Here is a 26,567-nt window from a genome sequence, read left to right as displayed (position 1 = left end):
AATGCGTTAGTACGCTATATCTACCATCTATGTTAGGTTCACCATTTTTGCCACATTTATGTTGTATATCTTATGGACATTATACTGTATAATAAAGCATTGCGCTTATGTGATTTATACTTACAGATTGGATCTACAGCCTTAGCAGGGTCTGATGGTTCACTTGGAGGGCCTACTCCAGCAGCATTTATTGCCATAACCCGGAATTGGTATTCCACACCTTCAATTAAGCGCAATACATTGAATTCTAGGCCTTTTACAGCAGGTTTTGTTACTGGAGCTCTGTTCACACGACCCCAATATACACCACCAACTTCTCTCTTTTCAAGCCAATATCCAGTAATTGGAGATCCACCATTGTCCAGTGGAGGCTCCCAGGACACCAACATTGAGGATCTGGTGCAGTCAGAAACTTTGGGTTTTTTAGGAGCACCAGGAAGACCAAATGGATCCTTTATGACAACCTTGTCTGACAAACAGTCATTACTAATGCCATATTTGTTAACTGCTCTAATTCTGAATTGATATTCTCCATTAGTGGTAAGCTTCCACACCTAAAAGAATTGATAAAATGTGTAATTAATGATATACATAATGGGTGACTCTCACATTTACTGTTTTCTCAATGGAATATAGCATCTAGTAGCATGTAATGTAATAATAGTTGATGATATGTATGATGGTTGTGAGAAAATATGTACAATTTAATAAATCAAGCCAGGGGCGGATTGGCCATAGACCTTACAGGGAAATTTCCCGGTGGGCTGATGCCCAGGGGACCGTCTGGGCCCTCCTCATGGCCGGCCAGTGGAAGTTTTTGGGGATGTATTTTGTGCTGCTGGCAGTATTTTGTGAGGGACTGTGGTATTTGGCTCTGTTGGGATGGTATAATGGCCTTGCCTTCCATCAATTTGGACCCAACTACAAAACGGGGCCACTTTTAGTATTTTTTCCAAGGCCACTTTAAGTTCCCAGTCCGCCCCTGAATCAAACCACAATAATCTTTGCTACCAGCTATATGGCTTAAATTTAATTTATTATACTTGGTGTATTTTAACTGATATAGTGTTATTCAAATATAGCTTTAAATGTTAGTGATCATATTCAAATAGTTGATAGCAAATTACCCCATATCTCCTATCAACTACAATGTTAGACACTTCTTCCCATTCAGATTTCTTCTTGCTTGCATCACGTTTGTCAATGATATAATTTGTAATTTCACTTCCACCATTGTCTACAGGTGCATCCCATATCAAATAACAGGATTCAGCTTTGATGTCAGTAACTGCAAGATTTCTTGGAGGTGAAGGACGATCTGTTAGAGCAAAATAGTTAGTTAGTGTCTTAAATTGGGCAAACTGTAAATATGTCTATCGAGAACAAAACTAAATGCATACCATATACTTCAACATTAACAGAGCGGTAAGCTGAACCAAGACGGTTGGAAGCTGTAATTGTGTAGGTTCCTTTATCACTCCTTTCTGCACTTGCTATGATGACTTCTGACTTGGCTTCACTTCTTGAAACTTCTTGTTTGGCAATCTTCAAGTTTGGGGTTGTTTTTTCAATTACAACTTCATTTTTAGACCATTCTATCTTTGGCATTGGCAGACCAGTTACTTCAGCTGGAATGTTCACAGGCTCTCCTGCCTTAACTTTAATTGTGTCACCTCTAACAGCTAAGCGAAGAGTGATGTTGGGTGCAACTAAAAAATGTATAGGAAATAAATTAAAGTACTGACAAATCATTAGAAAGTTATACATTATTATGTGTTTTTATATCTGAAAAATACCTTCATCATCCTGAATGACCACATTGAGAGGTAAAGATGGTTCACTTTCTCCTATATCATTAACAGCTTTAGCACGGAATTCATACATGTGCAGTTCTGCAAGATTTTCTACCAAAAATGATGTGTCTGGGCATAGTCTCTTGTTGCATCTCTCAAACTCAGTGGCATCATGTCGTCTCTTTTCAATAATATAACCTATAACAGGGCTACCACCATCATTACGTGGAGCTTTCCAATCAAGTGTTATACTTGACTTAGTTCTCTCGGTATAGGTGAATCTTTCAGGTGAACCAGGGGGGCCTACAGGGGAAAGTATTACAATGTCAGATTATCACATTTCATGTGAAGAAATATATATAACAACATCATCTCTACTTTTTAAATTTACCTTGGGGATCAACAGCAAGAATTGGTCCCAGATCAACAGGGGGGCCACAACCAAATTTATTCTTGCAAATGACACGGAACATATATTCTTGTCCTTCCAGAAGACCTGTAATATCACATTTAGATCGCTCTGTTTCTATTGGTTGTCTCCAAATATGTGCTTTGGCATCCTTTCTTTCAATTATGAAGCCAGTGATGTCACTTCCGCCATCATCAAGTGGATCAGACCAGTTAAGAAGAGCCATTTTTCTATTAACAACAACTGGCTTCAGTTCAGTTACTGGCCCAGGAACATCTGAGAAAGAAATCACATTGTCAAAATTATTCAGTTCATTTAAAAAAAAAACTACAATGTAATGCTATTATAACTATTCACAAACAACATTTCATTACCAAAGATCTCAACTCGAGTTGCAGCAGATTTGGTACCACTTGCATTGCTGGCAGTGATAATATATCTTCCATGGTCCTTTCTTTCTGCATTGACAATAGTAAGTACAGAAGAATTTCTTTCATTAACTATCTCAGCCTTTTCTTTATTCAGTTCACCCTCTTCTATAGACCATTCAATTTTCGGAGCAGGGCGTCCAAAAACGGTGGCAGGAATGTTTAGAGTCTGCCCAGCCAAAATCTGAATACCGTCTCTTACAGAAAGGTCTAATTCAATGACTGGAGGTTCTACAAATGAAAATAACAAGACATTAAATATACTGTTGACACAATTCAAAATAATACACCGTTTATATGTTACCCCGAGTCTTTTATCTAAAATGTATAGTAATAAGGGACAAGAATTCAGTTGCATGAAATGCTCTCTTGTAGCTGCAGGGTATGTACATATGCTGTGGGATTGCCCAGTTATCAAGACCTTTTGGGGCAGTATATTCCAGGAGATGGCGGCACTAAGCGGGAATAGCCCCCCTCTAACCATCCAAGTAGTGGTGCTTGGACTTCTCCCCCCCGAGTATAAAAATAAAACTACAAAAAAAGAACAGGTCTACTGGCTGAAGGGATTTCTATTGGCTAAGGTAATAATCTTGAGACAATGGGTGAAAGATAGATCGCCAACAATAAATGAATGGCAAAGCTTAATGACAAGAGTAACAAACTTTGAACGTATGAAACGGCGTGGGATGAGCTATATCTCAGAAATAGGTTCATAGACAGGGCAGGTGGCGCGACGAGGTATCCTGACTGGAACTGATGACCCCCCATTCTCTGTGGCCAAGCCCTAATATAAACAAATAAACTTTCCACCACCGTTAAATAATAATAATTTTAAAAAAAATAATAATAAATAATAAAAAATTATAAATAAACATTACAATTAGTCCACACTAAATTGGATTTGCCCCTATGTAGGTTTGTGAAATACCCTGGAGAGGGACATGAGCGCCCTATCGCCCCTCGTGGCGGCCATACCAGGCCAGGTATGTTGGGAGGGAATGGAGGGGGGGTTCTGGGATTTGGGGGGGGGGGGGGCGGTTTTTGGTTTTGATATGTGCGACAGAGAATTGACATTAATTTAGGGCATCCTTCGATCTAGATGACTCTGTATGTATGTACGTTGCCTAGTACCAAAGTAACACATTGTTTAAATGTACCTGTCAAACGTGTCTATTCTCTGTGACCAGATATCTTTTTTATATTGTTTATATGTAAGAAAAGCAATAAAGATATTTAAATACAAAAAAAAAAATATACTGTTAAGGAAATGTAAAACACATGTCTTGATCATCACTGTATATTGATTATGCAATGAAAAATATACCTTGTGGTTCAAGAACTGTAATTGGCTCTGTTACGCCTGGAGGACCTTCACCAGCTGCATTTACAGCACTCACACGAACTTTGTAGTCTGCACCTTCTCTAATGCCTTTTACAGTGTATTTACGAATTTTAATTGGCCGGTCCATACAGCGAGACCATTCATTGCTGCCCATGAGCTGTTTATCAACAAAGTAGCCTACAATTTCTCCACCACCATTGTATAGAGGAGGATCCCATTCTAATTCGATAGCTGATGAGCTTGTATCAACAATTCTTGGAATTGGTGGTCCTGGAGGCACTAATGATGAAATAAGAAGATACAAGATGATAAGTAAGTTTTATATGCATAAACGGTATATGCATAAAGACTCCCATACATTTTCAATAAACGTTGGCCAAATGCTTGCTCAGCCAACAGCTATCTCTCCCAAATCCTCCATACCAAGTGTGTATGTATTTTTAATGGAGAGATGGGAGAAAGCCTACAGCAAGCATCTCCTTTGGTGGAGGCTTAGCTTCTGGGAGAATAAAAGGATCAGGTGTTGACATTCATTGCACATGATCATTCCCTTCCCCATTATTATTTGTCAGGGAAGTGTCAGGAGCCCCTGGCAGTAGGTGGTTGGCTGGTCCCATCAACAGGTTTGACCAACAATAGTCTAATATGTATAGGGGCCTGTAGTCTGCATGATGTGTTACTTACATATTGGGTCTTGAGCAGTCTTTGGATCAGAAGGAACACTGAACTTTCCAACTCCTCCCGCATTTTCTGCACACACTCTAAAAATGTATGTAAGGCCCTCCAAAAGGCCTTCAGCTCTCACTTCAAGTGCATTTAGAAGGTTCCTGTTAACACGAGCCCAGTGAGTACTGTTTATTTCACGTTTCTCAATCCAGTATCCCAATATTGGGCTTCCATTGTCTTTGGGTTCCTTCCACTTGACTAGCATACTGTTGGCTGTAACATCTTCAACTTCAGGCTTATCTGGTGCATCAGGTGGAGCTGTGAATTCAAACAATGTATATATTATATGATTTTTCTTTAATATAAATAAATCTATATCATATATTTAGAATAATTTAAAACAATTTCACTTGGCAAAGACAACTTACTAAATGGATCTTTAGCTAGAAGAGGTTGAGAGACGCATGGTGGTCCTTGGCCAAATCTGTTTTCAGCTGTAACACGGAAGATATATTCTTTGTCCTCAATAAGTTTGGTGACTGGGTATTTGCAGTGCCTTAATGTAGATGTTACGATAACCCATCCAATCTCAGCTTTTGAATTATCTTTCTTCTCCAATATGTAGTTTAAGATTTCACTGCCACCATCATCCAAGGGAGGTTCCCATTGGCATATAACAGAATTCTTCCTCACTTCGTCAAAAGTAAAGTTCACTGGAGGACCTGGTACATCTGAAAAGTAAAAAAGAACATAAATGCTCATACTTATAATAAAACTCATGAAATAGTTAATTAGGAAATTCTCAACTTGGATGTGATTTGTCTTTAACATAATTGAGGAACACATTACTTTTTTGCTTACCCAATACATTTACTTCACATGAAGCTTTTGCAAAGCCATGGTCATTTTCAACCTTAATTGTAAATATGCCATGATCAGCTCGTAAGGAATCTCTGGCAGACAATTCAGATTCTCCTTTTCTACTGTTGTCAACAGTTAAACGCTCTGGCAAAGAAAGATGGAATGGTTCATCCACAACAGCTTCTTTTTTCCTTCGAGGAACAATTTTTTGCACCCGTTTCTTTATCTCTTCTGGCCTAATTACTTCATCATCCCTAAGCCAAGTAATTGTTGGATATGGCGATCCAGTTATATGTGCATCTAGTACAATATCATCTCCTTGTCTGACCGAAAGTCCAGATTGTAAACTGCCCGCAAGGAACACTTTTGGAGGATCTGATAAAAAGTATAAATGACAATTTGTTAATGAAACACTTCCAATTGAACACATTTAATGCTTGTTCTTTTCCTTATGTTTATTGCAAATGCTCTTTGCTCACCCATTGGATCTACAGCTTTAATTCCTGGGCTGACTCGGGAAGGTTCACTAATTCCTGCAGCATTTTCTGCACGTACACGATACTGATACTCTTTTCCTTCTTCCAAGCCTTTCACAGTGTAAGTAAGTACTGGAACAAGAGAGTCATTGCATCGTTCCCATTTTTCACCACCTTTGGCAATCTTCTCAATAATATATCCCATTATCTTGCATCCTCCATCATACTGGGGAGGTTTCCACGTCAGGGTAATGGACTTTGAAGTGGGATTGTGGGTATCAAGATCTACAGGTGGATCTGGTCTTTCTGTAACATAGCATTAAAATGAACAATCAAAATCATACAAAACTCTTAGAATAAAAAAGAAATCCATGTCCTGTTATTATCTGTAGTGATGCAATAACTTACGTTTTGCATCCTCTGCAATGATGGGGTTTCTGAGTTCAAGATATTCCCCTCCACCAATTTTATTTACAGCCTTGACTCTGAAATAGTATTCTCCATTGGGTATCAGATCTTTAACATTCCATGTTAATTTGTTTTCCCCTGACATCACTGGTGTGTAAGTTCTTCTTCCAGCTTCTCTGCGCTCTAGGACATAATGCAGTATAGGTGTTCCACCATCATATTCTGGTGGCTCCCAAGAAACTTTGCAAGTATTCTTGGTAACATCTGTAGCTTTTATGTCCTTGCATTGTCCGGGCAAACCTGTACAATATAAATATGCACAGTGAAAAAAATTTTGTTTTTTGATAATTAGTCAGCACATAATACAACATTATCAATATCTACCTATGACTTTAACATTGATGGATCCTGTAGTTGATCCTATTTTGTTTTCCAGTGTGATAGTATAGACTCCAGCATCTGCATGTACAACATTAGATATATCTAGCGTGGCCGATATGTGATCACTCTTGGATGACACTCTGTCTGCAATTTTCATTTCTTTGCCATCCTTATGCCAACTGATAGTTGGTATTGGAACTGCTCTGAATGGCACAGGGATAGTTAATTTTTCTCCTTCCACAACTACAATGTCCTTGGTTTTTAGATCAATAGTGGGGTTACCTGTAATAGAAAAGATATACATGTGATTTATTAGACAACTTTATTTCTGTATTAGATGATATACAATCTGAACAATATACTTACAGTCAGGATCCTTGGCAAACACATTCTCTGAAATTTCCGATGGATCACTAGTGCCAATAGCATTGACAGCCCTAACACGGAGGACATATTCTTTATCAGGAATAATGCCATCTTCAGCTTTGTACTTCAGGTCTTTAACTGGTCGGGAATTGATTCTCATCCACTTTTCAGTGCCTGCTGGGCATGCCTCAATATGATAGCCAATGATTGGGCTACCACCATTTTTCTCTGGAGGCTTCCAAGCAATAGAGATGTGGTTTCTGCTTGCATCAGTAACATGTAACTCAAGAGGAGGTGATGGAGGACCTAAAACAATTTGAACCATAAAGGATCATTCCCATATCCTAATGTAAAGATATTTATTTAAATTATTTGAGTGTTTACTTACTTGTTGGATCTTCAATTGCCAACATATCTGTAGGTTCACTTGGGTGACCAACACCAGCTTCATTTTCTGCACGAACCTGGAACTGAACTTCTGTGCCTTCAATAACATCTGTTACTCTGAAGTTACAGTCCGGTCCAGAAGTCCTTCCAGCTTTCACCCAGCGTGTGGCCAGTTTCTCTTTCTTTTCAATAACATATCTGTTTAAAATAAAACACAAGTGTTCCATGGTTTTGCACATCACCCCAGCATCATATGCATATAGTCTATGGATTTGCTCTCTATGTATATGTTACCTCTGTATGGGCCTTCCACCATCATTTTTGGGTGCTTCCCATTTTAATTCAACATGTCTCTTTGTTACATCAACTACTGTGAGAGCATAAGGTGGTCCAGGGGTAGCTGCAAATACAATATGGATGTTAAAGAAACTGTATGCTGTGAAAATTGTATTTTCAAGACAGTAATGACCCATGAGCATAAATTAAACAGTAACATTATACTGTCACTGATTATTAGAAAAAATAACTTACTGAATGTATCTTTGGCCAACACTGAGTCTTCCAGTTCACAATAGTCACTCTGTCCCACTGCATTCTCAGCAGCCACACGGAACACATATAAGGAACCTTCAGAAAGCGGGGTCACCGAACATTTAGTGTCCTTAACTGTTGTGTCCACTGTCTGCCAGCCTTTGCGTCTAACATCTCTCTTTTCAACAATGTAGTTGGTGATTGGAGAGCCTCCGTCTTTTTCAGGAGCAGTCCATTTAAGGTCTGCTACATTCTTACCTATGTTCATAACCTCCAGCCAACGAGGTGGAGAAGGAGGATCTAAAATATTAAATAAAAGAAAATCATAATTAGCAGAACATTTACATACAATAAATTGCAATGTACAGGCAGATTGCTACATACATTACTAAGAGCTAAACTCAGCCTACTACATTGACAAGGTTTTTCTACAGCTCTGTATGCACAACTTACTAAGTCTTTCTTTGCAGAGTACTGGATCACTTGGCTCGCTAGGCTCGCTTTCTCCAGCTTTGTTTACGGCTCTTACTCTAAATGAGTACTCTTGCTTTTCCATGAGGCCTTTTAAAAAGTGTTCTGTGGTTGGAATGCCATCTGCCACTCTAACCCATTCATCAGTTCCAGTCTTCAACAGCTCAATAACATAGGAGTCTATCTTGGCACCACCATCATGCTCTGGCTTCATCCAGTTCAGGAATGCGGATGTTTTAGCAACATCTTTGACAGTTGGTTTGCCGGGGGGCCATGGTGGATCTATATAAAAGAACACGATGTAGGTTAATAATAATGTTACTTTCATAATAATTACTAATACCATGCTGGCATAATTTTATATGTAAATGGCATACCAATTGGATCTTTTATTAAGATGGGTTCAGTCTCTTTACTTGGTTTTCCAGTACCAGCAAGATTTTCTGCCAAAACTCGGAACTGATACTTCTTTTTGTTTGTAAGACCTTTAACTCTGTTAAAGATACGTATAGGTAAACATATATTGCAGCTTACTGATATATGGTTATTTACAGAAATGAGAATGATAATCTGTAAAAATGTTAATATGACTTGCTTACCTATATGTGGGCTCTTTAACTGGAGTTTTGTTGCATCTGACCCATTTTCCAGTTTCAGGATCGAGTTTTTCAACCCAATATCCAGTTATTGGACTTCCACCATCTTCATCAGGCTCATTCCATGACAAAGTCACTGAGTCTTTTGTAATATCAGTAGGTACAAGGCGAGTTGGTGGTCCAGGTGGATCTGTAAAACAGAATCAAGATTAAAAATTATAATATTCCACTAATTGTACAAATCATCAGAATTTTGTGGATAAAGCAGGAACGTTTTCCCTTACCAAAGGAATACTTGGCAATGATGGAGATAGATTGTACAGGCTCTCCAATACCATACATATTTTCAGCACTGACTCTGAAAATGTATTCCTTGAGAGGAGTAAGTTTTGCAGCCTTAAATCGAGTCTCTTTAATTGTTGATGACAGTTTGTGCCAGATTTCACTGTCCCCTGCTCTTTGTTCCAGAATGTAGTTGGTAATCCTTGAGCCACCATCGTCTCTTGGAGGATTCCAGGTCAGTACACAAGATTCATTAGTAATCTCAGAAATATCAAATGCAGCTGGAGGGCCAGGTTTATCTGTGTGTATAAAATATATATATTAAGTGGTGCAACTATAAGAAAACATTCTTAAACAAACAGGTATTCTAAAAGTAGAGTTGCATTTCAGACAGTTTTTTTTTATTAAATTAAAGCAAATCAAACAACAAAACATAATTTGTACCTAAAACATTCACTTCCACAACTGCTGTAGCTCTGCCAGAGATATTTACTGCTTCTATTATGTAGGTGCCAGAGTCACTTCTTGTACTTTCTGTAATTATAACTGTAGAATGTCCAGGTTTTGATTCAATAGTAACTCGCTTGTCCACTCTTAGCATAGAGTCAGCTTTGTTCCATTTAACCTTAGGTTCGGGTTTCCCAGTAATTGTAGCTGGTAGTTCAATTTTGGTTCCAGCCTTTACTGTTATGCCTGCAATCAGTTTCACATCCAAGAAGATTTCAGGTGCCTCTGTATTAATAAAGGGGAAAAGTGTGTTAAAACATGTAGCATTGTGTTTTAAATATTTAAATGTTAAATGTTACGAATATCAACTACCTTTAGGATCTGTAGCAAGGATTTCATCTGTTGGCTTGCTTGGTTTACTGGCACCGAGTCTATTGAGTGCTTTTACGCGGTATGCATACCATTGACCTTCTGTGAGATTGTCCACTTGAAACCTGTGAAGCAAGTACATTTTCCATGTTACAGATAAAATAAATGGATTTCTAACATTCTTCTTTAAACCTCCTCCTAACAAAGATCAAACTCACTTAGTTTCAATAACAGAATCACCACAAATCTCCCATTTGTCAGTTCCACGTTGGCATTTCTCCACCAGATAACCCTTGATGCGTGAGCCCCCATCATACTTGGGTGGTTCCCATGTGAGGAAAATTCCCTTAGAAGTTGGATCTCTCCATTTAACATTTTCAGGTGGGTCAGGAACGGCTGTGGTAAAAGAAGCAAGTAAACCGTTTGGTGACTAAAATATATATTTTTTAAAACTATACACTATGTGCTAGCAAAATTGCACAGTCTCTGAATTTAAATACTGGAAGCTAAGCTTTAACTGCTGTAGGTTTGTTGTTTCTATAATAGGATACTAAGTTTATATACTGTATATTTAGATCTATATTTCAGTATATTGATATTCTGATAATAATATAATAAAAAAACACTTACTTGCTGGAGCAGACATGTTTACTGGTTCATCAATGTATGCAGGTTCTCCTGGTCCACACTTATTACAAGCTGAAACACGGAATAGATATTCTCTGCCTTGAATAAGGTCGGAGACAGTGAATTCCTGATCAAGGACATTTTCTACGACCTGAGACAGAATAAAAGAACCATCAAAATGTTTTTGTATTTTAATGGTAAATAATGCAAACCATTTTAAAAAATAGTTATCCTTAAAAGATTGAGTATAGTCAATCAAATTTAGTTTTTTATAATTTACCTGCATAAACAATGAATAAAACTTTCTGGAATGAAGCCGGCCCAAAATTAAGCTTATGGCTGTAGGTTTGACTCTACATGTCGTACATGAGCATAATATTAAATAATACTAAACATTCAAAACAGAATTTAAAATAGATCTACCCAAATATTGGTCTTCCATCGAAGTCATTAATAAAATGTTCATTAAATAAATTTTAGCTCATACTTACCCTAGCCCAAGTCTTGCGGTTAACTTCTCGTTTCTCTATAAGGTATCCAGTCAATGGACTGCCTCCATCATTCTCAGGGGTTTCCCATGACAGATTAACAGTGCTTCTTGTGAGGTCACCAACCTTTAGCTCTCTTGGAGCACTTGGACGAGCTAGGAAAAGTTTCAACAATTAGTAAGAACAAAATCATGTTTTCTCTGGACTTATTACATAATAAAATCTATCACCACTTACCAATAACATTAACATTAATTTCTCCAGACATTGAACCCACAGTATTTTGAAGTTCTAATGTATAAATTCCTTTGTCGGGACGTTCACTTGGAGAAATAATAAGCTCTGCAAAAGTTGCAGTAGTATCTATCTTAACACGTTCGTTGCTTTCCAAGACTGTACCATTCACTGACCATACTGCTGTGGGAGTTGGGTAGCCAGTGATGGGTACATGTATTTTAAGTGGTTCAGGAACGATTACTTCAAGGCCGTCTTTGAATGCACTTAAGTCCATGGTAGGTGGTGCTAAAGAAAAGAAAAAAAATCATTAATTCCACATGTTAATGCATTTATGTATTAACCATATTAATAAATTAAAGTTGGGTAAAAAATTTGATACTCACAGTGAGGATCATCTGCTGTGAGTGGCCCTAGGCTTTCTGTAGGATCTGATATGCCAGCAGCATTCTCTGCAGAGACCCTATAGTAATATTTTCTCCCTTGCTTCAAGCCAGTTACCTAGTGTAAAAAAAAAAAACTGATTATAAGTATGGATTAAATTTATTTAGTCTTTAGAAGAAACATCTAAGGGGGGCATGATTAACCTATACAAATACATAAATGGGTCATACAAAATATATGGTGAAAAGCTGTTCCAGGTAAAGCTCTTTCAAAAGACAAGGGGGCACTGTCTCTATCTGGAAAAGAAAAAGTTCAGTCTCCAGAGGCGTCAAGACTTCTTTACTGTAAGAACGATAAATCTGTGGAATAGTCTACCCCAGGACGTGGTCACAACAGGAACAGTGGGCAGTTTTAAAAAGGGCCTATATAAATTCTTAAAAGTAAATTACATTAATGTTTATAAAAATATGTAAAACTCTGGTCTCACTGCTCCTAAAATTCACATCCCCACCTATCCTTTGGTTGAACTTGATAGACTTATGTATTTTTTCCACCACATTAACTATGTAACTATCTGCAGAAATCTGTCTGCCCACAAAATTGGTTAGGTAACCTTTAAAAGTAAAACTTATTCTTGTTTATATTTAGAAAAGGAGCTTTGTTTTAATGAATATCTCTATGAACATACCTTGTATGTAAGATCAGGTGCAAGTCTCATGTTACAACGAATCCACTTGTCTGTGCCTTCTTCAGATCTTTCAATGATATAGCCTAATACTGGGCTTCCTCCATCTTGCAGAGGTGGTTCCCATGTAAGCTGAACCGATTCCTTTGTTTGTTTAGAATGAGTAAGGTTGATAGGAGGACTTGGTTTTTCTATTAAGAGAATTTAACATTGTTTTAGTTGTCTTAGACTCCTAAAAGTTTGGCTAAAGTTACATCAACTATTAGTATCGGCATACCGATGGGATCCCTGATCTTTACAGCACGTGTTGCGGCACTTGGTTTGCCAACTCCAGCTACATTTTCAGCTCTCACTCTGAAAATGTATTCCTTGTTCTCTACAACATCATTAAGAGTAGCTCCCAGCTCATCCGGTTTAGTAATCATGGCAGTGTCCCATTTAATTGAAGCTCTGTCACGCAGTTCAATAATGTATGCTGTTATTTCAGATCCACCATCGTACTCTGGTGGTTCCCAGGTCAGTGATGCACCGAAGCGATTGACATCACAAACATCTACATTCAAAGGAGGTCCTGGAACATCTGTAAAATGTAATAATGTATATTATTTCCATATAAATCTAAATATAACAATATATATATATATAATCTGTCTTGCACAACTGATGTGTAATGCTTACCAAACTTGCTCTTGGCTTCAACAGGTTTATCTGTTTCTACTGGTTCTCCAGCACCAACTCTGTTCTTTGCACTGACACGGAAGAGATATTCCACACCACCTTTTTGAAGTCCAGTAACTGTGTATTCACAGCTATCTGCATGGTCAGTCACAAGAACCCAAGTCTTGCGCTTAATGTCTCTTCTTTCAATGATGTAACCAGTGATTTTACTACCACCATCACTCTCTGGTTCTTCCCAAGCCAGGCTGACTTCTCCATCAAATGTGTCAACAACTTCAAGATTTCTAACAGGTCCGGGAACATCTGAAGTTTTTTGTAAACATTTTTTTTATTAATAAATTAATTGAAAGAAATAAGAAGTTATAGTGGACTTCAAATATAACTTACCAATTACATCTAAATTGATATGTGCCTCTGCTTTGCCATGTTTGTTATGAAGAATGATTGTATAATGCCCTTTGTCAGCTTTCTTTGTTTCAGGGATTCTAAAGCTTGTGTTATTTGCTGTAGTGTCAACATATATGTCAGGCAAAGTTTCATCTCCCCTACGCCATTCAGCTTCTGCTTTCGGATAGGCATCATATGGTACAGACATTGTAAGTGGCTTGCCAGCATCAATCACAATGTTCTGGTCTGCTGTCTTGATCTTTGGTACAGCTGTTGATGATAAAATGTAGTAAATACAGTTTAGTTATGTTTACTTCTGCTTCTTTACATCAAACTTGAAGATTCAGTCTATTTGTAGTTAAATACAATTAATTTTATCAGGGTGTACCTGTAAAAAATATTACTGTACCTGCTAACTCAAGTTTTGCTCTTGCTTCTTTATCTTTAGCAATAAATCTGTATTCACCCTGATCACGAGGTCTGATTTCACACACTTGCATTCTGTGAACTTTTCCTTCACTCATCATTTGATGTTTGTCTCCCTGGACAATGATCATGTTGTTTCTCAACCATTTTACTTCAACTCTATCCTTGTTAAGCTCAGCCTCAAAGATGACATCTGAGCCTGGTGCTTCGAAGACATCAAGTGGAGGCCTAATGATCTCAATTGGAATTTCTAAATAAAAAAAAAGCAACATTTTAAATCAGAATAAGATAAATGCAATATGAGTATTTGTCTTTTTGGAAACAACTGGAGTAATAATGATTATATGTGTACCTTCAACAAAAAGTCTAGCCCTGGATTTCCTTTCATCAACGCCGCATGAATATTCACATTCATCTTCTGGTCTGCAGTCTTTAATGATAAGTCTATGGAGGCTTCCATCTTTCTCAAATTGGTATCTAAAGGGAAAAAAATATATAATATAATATATACAAAAGGCATGACAAGTGATGTTACTCATACATTATGATTAGAGAGAAATTTGAGAAATTTGATTTGGCCACTTCGAAGTTCCACAAGAAGTTCGATTTGTGACAAATTAATTTGTCACAAATTGCTATAAATCGTATACCCAGGCCACTCTGTCTTAGGGTACAGCCATACGGAGCAGCCGTGCAGCTGGTGGGTTGTGGCCATGCTGCGGTGAAGAGCCGTGTGGGTAATTAGCCTGCAGCTGCCTTTCATTTAATAATGAAGACTCACTGTATAGTCCTTCTTCATTGTTAATGCCTGTTTGGCACCTTTAATGCACCTTTAAACAGGGGCGGTACCCACTTCAACAACCCCAGTGCTCTCCTGCCCTACCGGTGGGAACCCTTCATCTGCCATCTGCTTTTCCTCCTTTGTCACATCATCTAATAGCGATGAGAATATGTCATGAGTAGAGATAAGCGAATCGAATCCCACGAAGTGGAATTCGATCCGAATTTCAGGATAAATTTGATTCGCCTCGAAGTCGAATTTCCGCCGCCATCTTGATTGAAGATCTCGGCCGAAATCCCGTCATACGTCCCGTCGGCCGGCATGATGATGTAATCTCGCGCCGCGTGAGATTTTCCGCCAGATCTTCAAGCAAGATGGCGCTTGGCGATCCGCCATGAGCAAATGGACGCGGAAAGTTGGATTAAATTATTTTGTTTATGTTTCACACTGTTTTCAGATGCCTCAATCATGTATGAACGTGGCATCTGAGGGAAACAATACCGGGGGGGGGGGGGGGGGCGGCGCTATCGCAGCTCCCTGTCATTGCACCCACTACTTACCTACTTACAAAAAAAAATGCGCTTTGTGATGGAGTAATTCGTCACAAAGAGAATTTTGGGTAAAATTTGGCGAATCAGCCAAATCAAACTTTTGAAAAATTCGCTCATCTCTAGTCATCAGGAACATTCAGTTCCTCCTCTCTCTGCATTTTGCTGACTTTTCTAGGACGTGGAGACTTTAAAGGATGATATGAAAGAAGTAAAGCTAGCAAAAGATGAGTATGGTCATCATTAGGACCTGGTCCCCTTAAAGGGTGCAGACTGGATGGTATTGGTTGGCATGCTGGCAGTGCAATAATAAAGGCTTCCATCTTATTGTTATTGAATTACTTATCTTAGTTTATGGCTGATCTAGGTATAAGTAAATGTAGGAATAAATAAATAAAACTGACACAGCATAAGTCTCCCTGCTCTTTCTCTGCACTCTCCCTCTCCAGTATTCTTTTATTAATCGGTTTCAGCAACACTGTCCCTAGCTCATAAGTGCTTGCCACGTCTCAACCTATGCTTAGCTCACAGGACAATGGCGTAGACCACGTGGAATGAGGGTTTTTATAGGGCTTTGACATCACAGGGGATGGCTATCTGTGGCTCTCTGCATTTTAGGAAAACCGAATTCGTTACCAGAAATCACAAGGAAATTCCGATTCAATGTGAATAGAAGTTTTCCTAAACTTCGGACAGAATTCCGCTTCGAATGCTTTGCTTTGCTCAGCACTAATTATAATAAAATTAAGTATTATTCACATAAAATGTACAATCTTCTTACTTTTTGTTTTCTCTAAGTTCCCGACCATTCCTATACCATTTTACTGCTGCTTTCTCTTTGGAGAGCTGGCAAGTGAAAACTGCATCCTCAAATTCAATAACAGTTTGGTCTTGTAGATGTTGTACAAAATCTGCTGGAGCTTCTGTGATTAAAAGCTCTGCTACTGCCTTGTCTTGTCCAGCAATGACAGTGTATTCGCCTTCATCAATAAAGCCACAGTCTTTGATAATCAGAGAATGTTTGTATTTGTCAACTTTGTACAAAATTCTTCTGTCCAAAACAACTTCTTGACCATTTTTCATCCATGTGACTGTTGCATTAGGACGATTGACTTTGCAGCAGAAAGTGACTGATTTGTTCTCCATTGTCTCGATATCTTCAATAGGCTCAACTATCCTCAAATCCTCTTCTAAAATAAGACAGAAAAATCATCTAACTTAAAGAAATCCGATTTAAGGAAGACCAGTTGAAGTAATGCTCACTATACTTACCTAAAACAGTTAAACTTCCAGAAGACTTTACATGTTCACCTCTGTGGTTACTCAGTTGTACTGTGTAAGTTGCTTGGTCATCTAGCTGAGCATCTCTTATTCTAAGAGTATAAACTAAATCTTTGTGTACCATGATGTATTTGGGACTATCAAATATTGCTTCATCATTCTTAAACCATTTGGCTTTGGCCCCTTCTGTGTTAACTTCACAGTTAAATACAAGTTCTTGTCCTTCTTTAACTTGTTGGTCCTTAACAGGAGTTATTATCCTGAGTCTCTCTGCAAATAAAAACATTTAGTGTTATACGCATCCTAAAGTGGGTAAGCATGATATATAGATATGATAAGCCGCGTTTTTTGGGTAGACCGTGCACAGTACATTGGACTGTAACCTAACATCTCCTAATCTCTTCACTACCGTCACTGTACATGTATGTTGTAAGTCAAGACTTTAAAAATGGTGCCCCCTTACAAGTGCAGCAGGCAATATATCTGTCAGGTTTTTGCTGTTTTACATAGCAGCTACCATGGGCTAATGTCTGTGATGCAGTACTCAGATGCAGTGGTGCCCCTTGATGCCTGAACAGCTTCCCAAAACAGAGATCGGGGAAGCTGTTTTTCTATGTAAAAGCCTTGGTCTCTCTAAAGAAAACAATGCTTTTATGGCTGTAACTTATAGGAAGCCCTGTAGGTAGCTGGGCTCCCTAAAAATAGTGAATCTGCAATACATAGCAGTGGCTTTGCATTGCTATATATTCGAGACGCAATGAAATAATTGATTGTTAATTTGTTATAATCACTTAGGTTAACTTAAAGAAAGCAAAAACATTTTTTTTTTAGGTTTCTCAAAATATAAACATATATAAATTCAAATCACTTCCTTTCCCCATAACTAAAAATTATAATTTTTTTAAATCAAATGCCTATACTATCAAAATATATTTTTTTATCCCATACAGTGAAGTGTATTAAAAAAAAATCAAAATAGTTGATTTGCCATCTCCCCCATATTGAATAAAAAGTAATCAAAAAGTCATACACATGCCAAAATGGTATCGATAAAAACTACATAACTAAAAACTCGCCCCATAAGAAATGAGCCCCCATACAGCTCTGTAGAAAAAATAAATAAAAGTATTATGGGAGTCACTATATGGCGATGAAAAGAAAACATTTACATTTTACAAAGTTTTAATTTTTTTCAGTATTATAACACCAGAAAAACTATGTAAATGTGTATTGTTGTAATAAAGGTAACTGGTTAGTTTTACCGCATATGGAATGCCATAAAAACAAAACCCATAAAAATGTTTGTTTTTTTCCAATTTCACTTCATTTGGAATTTTTTTCAGCTTCCCACTACATCATATGCAATATTAAATAGAACAATTACAAAGAACAACTTGTCCCACAAAAACAAAGACAAACACTAATACAGCTATGTGAATGGAAAAATAAAAAAGTTATGGTTCCAGGAAGGCAGGGACTGAAAAATGAAAGTGCAGAAATGTAAAATCCTCTAGCAGGTTAAATAGATCATATTTAATTTTACTTTTTTAATGTCTTACAACTTACCAATCACTGTCAATTCTGCTGTTGCTCTGGACTGTCCAATCATGGCAGCATAGGCTCCTTCATCTTCTTTTGGCACTGCATCCTTAACCACAAGAATTCTCCTTTTGCCCTCAGAAATGATGTCATACTTATCACCAGGCTGAAGGATCATGTCATCCCTAACCCACTGGACCTCAAAGGCTTCTTTAGAAACAGAGCAAACAAATTCTGCTTTGTCACCCTCTAGTACCTCAATGTTATGTGGTCTAGAAATAAACTCAGCAGCAAGTTCTAAAAAAAAAATGGAGAAACCATGACATTATTATGATGCACTATAAACTCTTAAATGCATTTTATTTTATATGAAAGTAAAATAGACATTTCTTGCCTTTTATTCCTAGTTTTCCTGTTGTGCGTGAACTTGGCAATCTACAGTTGTATTCTCCGGCATCATCCAAATTAATGTTATGAATGATCAAAATTCTTTTTCTACCTTCAGCAACATGCTCATATCTTCCACCATCTGGTAACTCAGTATCTCCTTTAAACCAAGTGACATCAGCGCTGGCCTTTGAGACCTCACAGACCAGTTTGACAGATTCTGATTCAGATGCTTCAATATTAGGGAGATTTTTAGTAAAAACGGCCTCTTCTTCTGCAAATTCATAGTAAAAGGCACAAAAACACAAGAACGCAATTGGTCAGATGAAGCCAATAATGCAAAACATATGACATTTTCTTCATTGTGATTATGGTATGGTGCGATTACTTACCAATGACTGTAAGCAATCCAGAGGTTCTGGCCATTTTTGACTCGCAGACATACTCCGCCTCATCATCAAATACGCATTTGCTCACAACTAAGGCACGTGTCACTCCTTTAGAAATTATATCATATTTTTTGCCCTTTCGAATTTCAATTCCATCTTTGAACCAACGGACCTTTAGTGTTACATCATCAAAGTTAGTGGAGGAAAGAAAACAGAATATATTGAATTTTTGGACAAAGCTTATAATACTTAAAGATGACTAATATTGTAACAGAAAGTACCTTGGCACTTTCACGAGAAATTTCACACTCGAAACGGGCATTTTCCTTCTCTTTAACTTCAAGGTCAGAAAGGGGTTTGGTGAATTCCACAAATGGAGCTGTGTAAAAGAATATAATCGGTCACGACAAAATATATGTCATTCTACGTCTATTGTTTTACTTTATCAAATAAGACCATAACTATAATGACAATATGTCCTGAGTTTAAAACCAAAGTGGATTAAAGAAATGTTTACCAGATTATATGAATAAACCTAAACCTATGCAAAAAAATATCAATATACAGAAACTTACGTTCTACATTCAAGAATGCAGATGTCTTGAAATCCTTGGCATCACAGGTATATGTCCGTGCATCATCCAGTGTACAGCCATGAATGATAAGTTTTCTGACTCTGCCATCAGCAATAATGTCATATTTCTTGGTCTTGTGGATTTCTTGCCCGTTCTTAAACCATTTAACCTCAGCATTTTCCTTGGACACCTCGCACTCAAGGACTGCAGTGGCTTCCTCTTCTACTGTTTGGTCCTCAAGTGGTTTGGTAAATTCAACTGGAGGTTCTACAAGGATGGAAAATGGGTTAGTCGGTGCTCTTTGTGCATATGTCTGGAAACGGACACACTAGAAGCTGTTACTTTACCTTTCACAATCAAGTTGGCCTCTGTCTTGAAATCTTTTGCAGTTAGTGTTATTTCGCCAGCATCTGGTAACTGCACATCCCTGAGTATGATAGTGTGAACTCTTCCCTCAGCACGGGTAACAATCTATCAATACAGATTTTTTTAGTATGAGACTCTGCATATTAACAAAAATCATAAGAACCACCCCCCTCCCCCCAGTTTCTCACTAATAAGTACATACAATTTTATATAGATGTGTACACTTATGCCTTGTTCCCATTTACTGCTGATTATGTAAGCAATCCAAATAACAATTTTCTATTGATTCACTATAATTTGCAATATATTTTGAAAACAAATACATTTCAATCATATTGAAACTATATGATGCTGGCAATAAACTATATCTTTTTATATATAATTTGTCATACATTATTCAGTAAACAGTATTATTTTCTGTACACAGATACATTTTTTCAGCGTTATACACAAAGTGCTTTACTGAAAATGTTATACACAAAATAGTGATAATTTTATTATAAATGTATATTAAATTAATACATTTATATTTATATTAAATTATATTATGCACAATAAAATTCCTCACTGTTATTGGATTAGTTGCTAATTAATTCTGTCAGGACAGATTAAAGTTTTTAAATTACTTAGTGCTCTGGTATCTTGACATGTAAAATGAGTACTTGAAGCTGGGATAAAAATAGCAGGTGAGAGGGCACTTAGAGTGCAAATTTAGACACAAAGTTATGCAGGCAATTGCCTGAAATGGAATTTTAAGCCTGCTTATCCCCATATATGCATAATACTTTACTACAGTTATCAAGTGAATGAAAATGTAATCAACAAAAGGCATGCTACTATGCATACCTTATTATGGATACAGTATTAACCAAATAATTAAGTTATTTAAATAATTATTTAATTTTAGTAAAACAAACCTACCTAATTAATAAAAGGCACATACATGCTAACTACATACATTTGGTAAACTAAATTAATTTCTAAGTAAAGTAAATCCCTTTTTTGATATTTGATTCAGCATAAATGGGGTAATATTTATTAATATTTCTATGTTTGTACTATAAATTGGTAAAGCTTTCCTTACCTTATCGCTCGGCTCCAGCTTTTTTCCATTGAGGAACCACTCTACAGGGATCCCTTCATAAGAAAGTTCACACTCGAAGGTAGCTGATTCCCCAGCCGTTACAGTCACATCTTTTAGGGGCCTTAGCAGGCCAATTACGCGAGCTTTTCCAACAGAAGACATTTTCCATTAAATCCTCCACAGGAAAGTACAGGCCCCTTACCCTCCAATTTCCATTGTGACTTCCCTCCAGGATGCTGAGTGCTGCACTGAAACTATTTAAAGTCTTCCACTGACTGTGGTATCCAGAAGCTGTTAAGGGGTGGGACCTTCTAAAATTTACATATGGTGTTTCCTTACATCGAACAGAGTCAGCAGTATACACTATGTGCATAGCATCTGTCCACCCACCAATAAACCATACGTCTTTTGCTACATATGGCATCCCCCATCTAAAATAGCAAGCCTGCTTTGGACAGTAACAGGTTGCACCTGGCTGCCTTATCTGCTGCTGTCAATCAATCTCTTGGCACTTTCCAAAATTGTAACGATAATGCTGTCACTATCAGCAGTTAACATGCCAGCACAGCAGATCATTCTTTGTAACTATCATTTTTCATAACAACTTAGATAATTAGATAATCATCCATGGTATCATTGATAACACATTTTCAGGGCAACTAGCTGGCCATTTTTTTTTATACATAATATATGCCCACAATAACATAACATGGTTGTCCATTTCTATCATTTGTAACCACACTTGGATATACATTTCTTTCTATTTAAAGGCAATATATTTTAATTACAGCAATTCATTACCTTTCACTTTGAGATGTGCACTGGATTTTGCATTGGCTGCTTGGAAATCTACACCACCGGCTTGGTCCAAACGCACATTGTAAAGAATAAGAAAATGCTTTTTGCCTTCTTCTTTGATTTCACAGTCCTAAAATGAATACATTTATTACAATTAAACATTTAGTTTAATACTTGATTTTTTATCCTCCCTGTTTTAACTTTAGTAGGCCTTTTATATACTATACCATGTACTATAGTACAGTAGCATACCCTGTACTATACCAATTACTGTACCCCTATTATAAATATAAAGAGGTATGACTATTTTTGATAAATCATATTCCTAGTGATAGAATTCTGTCATTCACAGGTACTTCTGAAGTAAACTGTGTGGTGTGGAGTTGCTGTGTACAGTGTGTATAAGGTGGTTATTTAGTTGAAGCATTTTTAAATGTGTATGTATGATCTTTAATGAGGACTTTGATCAAGCAATGTCTTTGAAAACCTATACTTGACAATTTAGATGTTACAGAACCTTCATTTATCAGTGCCCAGCTTCTGGGGGAAATTAAATATGCAATGTATTGCACTCTGCAGCATTTATAAAAATAAAATAAAAATACAAAACACTAAAAAAGACTAAATTTAGTGAATGCTAGAAATGCTCACTGGAGAAGAATGTAAAGCGTCTCCTTTCAATTTCCAGTTAGCATGGACTTCTTCTTCAGATATTTCAGTCTCAAATCGAGCAGTTTCTGTTTCTATAACCTCCACACTGTACAGAGGACGAACAACCTTAATGTCACGATCTAAGGGAGACAATTGAAAAATAGGTGTAAAAAAAAATCCCATAACTTTACAAAATGATGAGAATTGGTGAATGGCTTCTATATATCACCTTCAATGTTGAGCGTGGCAGTTGTTTGGTCAGTGCCACAGTCACAAGTGTATTCACCGATGTCCTTCTTTGAAGCCTTTTTGATAATAAGCATACGTTTCTTTTCATCTGATTTAATTAGTACGTTCCTGGATGGGGTTATCTCCTGTCCATCCTTGAACCATTTCACTGGTGCTTTGGATTTGCTGACCTCACAGAGCAACACAACTTCATCTTTCTCAACAGCTGTGTAGTCTTGCAGTTTTGTTACAAAATATGGATCTCCCTCTGCAAATAAAACACGATTATGAATGTCAAGATTTATGGACATATTAACAGATTTTTCCATGAGAAGACATTTTAGTAAAAACTTACCCAGCACAGTGAGTTTAGCATCATTAGTTTTTCCCATGGCTTCAACCTTGATTAGAGAAGTGTCATCCAGAGTTACTTCTTTGAATTTGATAGTGTGAAACTTGCCATCGTCATGCATTGACACCAACTTGCTAGGATGAAGGCGTTGGTCATTCTTGAACCAAGTAACTTGGATATTTTCATGAGATAGCTCAACTGTGAATTCAGCTGTTTCTTGTTCTTTAACAGTTACATCTTTAAGTGGTGTTACAAATTCAAGACGGATGCCTACAAGACACACACAACAACATCTTACAAGTGCATAGATGACAATATAAAATTTCATTGTAAGGCCCAAAGATTAATGTGCACTAGTGTTGATCGAGCACCAAAGTGCTCTGGTGGTCGGCCCGAACACATCAGGATGCTCGGGTGCTCTACAGAGCACCCGAGTATAATGGAAGTCAATGGGAGAACCTGAGCATTAAACCAGGCACCCCCTGCTCTGAAGAGGGGAGGGTGCATGGTTCATAGGAAAAGTTCAGAAATTGATGGAAACACCACCGAAATGGTTTGGAAACAGCATGGGGAGGATGTCTGGATGCATCTTGGACTCCCAGGTCACTGCTGGGAACGATTTTGTCCGAGTAGTACGCCACTTTTACAGACTGACAACAATACGAACAAAACCAAAGATAAAATCGATTTTAGAGGAAAAATTGTTAGGAAACATTCTATCCTGTAATTTTACTTGCATATAAAGTGCAAGTACTGCCAAAAATTACAAGCAAGAGGCACTCCGATACAACCTATATATCAAATAAAAAGAGGGCCTCATTCACATTGTAGTACAATTGTTCATGTAGTGGGTCTCCTACACTCATAAAGCCTATGCACTAAGTGAAAGGGCTGCCAAAAATTATATGGAAACGGCACTCCAATACACCCGTTATTACACACCCTTGAAAAATTATGATTGATGGCCTGCTGGTGACCCTCTAAAACATTAGGGGTAAGGGCCTGCTGCTGAGCTGACCATCTAAAAAATGTTGTGGATGAGGGCCTGCTACTGATCTGACAATCTAAAACATTATGGGTGAGGGTCTGCTGCCGCATTGGTGACTCTAGATAACCTCGGTCCTTCCGCAAGTCCCCTTGACGGCGACGATCCATTCGGATGTCTGCCCTATCAACTTTCGAATGGTACTTTTTGCGCCTACCATGGTGACCACAAGTAACGGGAAATCAGGGTTTGATTCCGGAGAGGGATCCTGAGAAATGGCTACCACATCCAAGGAAGGCAGCAGGCGTGCAAATTACCCACTCCCGACTTGGGGAGGTAGTGACGACAAATAACAATACAGGACGCTTTCTAGGCCCTGTAATTGGAATGAGTAAAGTTTAAATCCTTAAACGAGGATCTATTGGAGGGCAAGTCTGGTGCCAGCAGCCGACTCGCTCCTGGCCTCCACAATGTTCCCCCCGTGTGCCATCAGGGTGAGGATTGTGTTGACCAGACTCTTGGATAGTGAGACTGGACTTGTAGGTGAGGGCCTGCTGGTGAGCTGACCCTCTAAAAGATTGTAGGTGAGGGCCTGCTGGTGAGCTGACCCTCTAAAAGATTGTAGGTGAGGGCCTGCAGGTGAGCTGACCCTCTAAAACATTATATGCAAGGGCCCGCAGGTGAGCTGACCCTGTAAAAGATTGTAGATGAGGGCCTGCTGGTAGGCTGACCCTCTAAAAGATTGTAGGTGAGGGCCTGCTGGTGAGATGACCCTCTAAAATATTGTAGGTGAGGGTCTGCAGGTGAGCTGACCCTCAAAAAATGATATGCGAGGGCCTGCAGGTGAGCTGACCCTGTAAAAGATTGTAGGTGAAGGCCTGCTGGTGAGATGACCCTCTAAAAAATTATATGCGAGGGCCTGCAGGTGAGCTGACCCTTTAAAAGATTGTAGGTGAGGGCCTGCTCGTGAGCTGACCCTGTAAAACATTATATGCGAAGGCCTGCAGGTGAGCTGACCCTGTAAAACATTATATGTGAGGCCCTATATGCGAGGGCATTATATGCGACAAATAAGCATTTTGATATGATGGAAGAAGAGGATGAGAAAAGGAAGATTCAACCATATACCCTTTTTTGTGGTGGAAGGGGTGCATGGAATACAGTGTATTCAGTACATTACAAAACAACACATTTAAAGTGCCTTTATGTTCAGCTGCTTTCCTCTGGTGGAGTCGAGAAGTCAGGGGCAATACAGGCCTTGTTCATTTTTATAAGAGCCAACCTGTCAGCATTTTCAGTTGACAGGCAGATACGATTATCTGTTATAATGCCACCAGCAGCACTAAATACCCGCTCAGACAAAACGCTGGTGGCAGGGCAGGCCAGCACTTCCAAGGCGTAGAGCGCCAGTTCGTGCCAAGTGTCCAGCTTGGACACCCAGTAGTTGCAAGGCACTGAGGGATCATTGAGGATGCTGACACAGTCTGCTATGTACTCCTTCACCATCTTCCAAAAATTTTCCCTCCTTGTGACACTAGGTAGCGCATTAGGGTGAGGGTGCTGGCGGGGTGTCCTGAATCTGTCCCAGGCTTTGGAGAGTGTTGCCTTGCCTCTGTTCGAACTGCAATGTGTTCCCCTTTGTCTTCCCTCCTCGGTTGGCCAAGGAACTACGGACTCTGCTGCCAGAGTTGTCAGATGGAAATTTTTGGAACAAGGATGTTCTGGTATTGCACTATTTTGCTCATCCTCTCCACCAGAGGAATGAGAGATGAGAAGTTCTCTTTGTAGCAGGGGTCGAGAAGGGTGAACAACCAGAAATTCATGTTGTCTAAAATGCATATAACACGCGGGTTGCGGGAAAGGCAGCCTAACATGAAGTCAGCCATGTGTGCCAGAGTACCAACAGGCAAGACTTTGCTGTCGTCATCAGGAGGATCACTCTCAATCTCCTCATCCTCTTCTGCCCACCCACGCTGAACAGATGGAATAAAAATTCCATGGGTACTACCCTCTGTAGCGGAGGCGACCTTCTCCTGCTCCTACTCCTCCTCCTCATCATCCAATTCACGCTGAGAAGACAAACTGAGGGTGGCCTGGCTATCACCCTGTGTAATGTCTTCTCCCACTTTACACCTCTTCCACATGCAAAGCGTCGTCCTTAATTGTGAGCAGCGAGTGTTTGAGTAGACACAGAAGTGGGATGGTTACGCTGATAATAGTGTTATCGCCGCTCACCATCTGTGTTGATTCCTCAAAGTTTCTTAAAACCTCACAGAGGTCAGACATCCATCCCCACTCCTCGCTTGTGAATAGCGGAAGCTGACTGGAAAGGTGACAAACATGTTGCAGCTGGTATTCCACTACTGCCCTCTGCTGCTCACAAAGCTTGGCCAACATGTGGAACGTCAAGTTCCAGCGCATGCTCATGCCGCGCGAACAGCTGGTGAGCTGGCAATTTCCAGCGTTGACAGACCGGCTGAA

General features: G+C 38.6%; 1 protein-coding gene across 50 annotated transcripts in view; it reads right to left on the bottom strand.

The window, feature by feature from the left end:
- TTN (titin) overlaps positions 1-26,567 on the bottom strand; it is a 268,613-nt gene that overhangs the window by 73,209 nt on the left and 168,837 nt on the right. For all 50 annotated transcript variants that reach the window (XM_040441698.1, XM_040441725.1, XM_040441731.1 and 47 more), the window contains 47 exons: positions 23,105-23,371; positions 22,751-23,017; positions 22,522-22,661; positions 21,874-22,000; positions 21,073-21,215; positions 19,970-20,093; positions 19,623-19,889; positions 19,329-19,426; positions 19,051-19,219; positions 18,666-18,932; positions 18,299-18,568; positions 16,724-17,002; positions 16,233-16,641; positions 14,475-14,599; positions 14,106-14,372; positions 13,697-13,966; positions 13,310-13,612; positions 12,909-13,211; positions 12,635-12,822; positions 11,949-12,063; positions 11,566-11,850; positions 11,332-11,483; positions 10,844-10,991; positions 10,432-10,609; positions 10,217-10,338; positions 9,842-10,129; positions 9,400-9,696; positions 9,119-9,305; positions 8,897-9,012; positions 8,502-8,801; positions 8,049-8,348; positions 7,812-7,917; positions 7,519-7,715; positions 7,131-7,436; positions 6,768-7,046; positions 6,384-6,683; positions 5,979-6,281; positions 5,500-5,874; positions 5,067-5,369; positions 4,657-4,956; positions 3,955-4,251; positions 2,577-2,861; positions 2,185-2,478; positions 1,797-2,096; positions 1,401-1,709; positions 1,128-1,318; positions 125-554 (listed from right to left, as the gene is read on the bottom strand). In XM_040441698.1, the coding sequence (XP_040297632.1) occupies positions 125-554; positions 1,128-1,318; positions 1,401-1,709; positions 1,797-2,096; positions 2,185-2,478; positions 2,577-2,861; positions 3,955-4,251; positions 4,657-4,956; positions 5,067-5,369; positions 5,500-5,874; positions 5,979-6,281; positions 6,384-6,683; positions 6,768-7,046; positions 7,131-7,436; positions 7,519-7,715; positions 7,812-7,917; positions 8,049-8,348; positions 8,502-8,801; positions 8,897-9,012; positions 9,119-9,305; positions 9,400-9,696; positions 9,842-10,129; positions 10,217-10,338; positions 10,432-10,609; positions 10,844-10,991; positions 11,332-11,483; positions 11,566-11,850; positions 11,949-12,063; positions 12,635-12,822; positions 12,909-13,211; positions 13,310-13,612; positions 13,697-13,966; positions 14,106-14,372; positions 14,475-14,599; positions 16,233-16,641; positions 16,724-17,002; positions 18,299-18,568; positions 18,666-18,932; positions 19,051-19,219; positions 19,329-19,426; positions 19,623-19,889; positions 19,970-20,093; positions 21,073-21,215; positions 21,874-22,000; positions 22,522-22,661; positions 22,751-23,017; positions 23,105-23,371 (11,346 nt within the window). The remainder of the gene's footprint in view (positions 1-124; positions 555-1,127; positions 1,319-1,400; positions 1,710-1,796; positions 2,097-2,184; positions 2,479-2,576; positions 2,862-3,954; positions 4,252-4,656; positions 4,957-5,066; positions 5,370-5,499; positions 5,875-5,978; positions 6,282-6,383; positions 6,684-6,767; positions 7,047-7,130; positions 7,437-7,518; positions 7,716-7,811; positions 7,918-8,048; positions 8,349-8,501; positions 8,802-8,896; positions 9,013-9,118; positions 9,306-9,399; positions 9,697-9,841; positions 10,130-10,216; positions 10,339-10,431; positions 10,610-10,843; positions 10,992-11,331; positions 11,484-11,565; positions 11,851-11,948; positions 12,064-12,634; positions 12,823-12,908; positions 13,212-13,309; positions 13,613-13,696; positions 13,967-14,105; positions 14,373-14,474; positions 14,600-16,232; positions 16,642-16,723; positions 17,003-18,298; positions 18,569-18,665; positions 18,933-19,050; positions 19,220-19,328; positions 19,427-19,622; positions 19,890-19,969; positions 20,094-21,072; positions 21,216-21,873; positions 22,001-22,521; positions 22,662-22,750; positions 23,018-23,104; positions 23,372-26,567) is intronic.

Source organism: Bufo bufo, chromosome 7, assembly GCF_905171765.1.
Source record: "Bufo bufo chromosome 7, aBufBuf1.1, whole genome shotgun sequence".
Taxonomy (NCBI): domain Eukaryota; kingdom Metazoa; phylum Chordata; class Amphibia; order Anura; family Bufonidae; genus Bufo; species Bufo bufo.
Note: the sequence above shows the minus strand (reverse complement) of the source record. Positions and strands in the feature narration are given on the sequence as shown.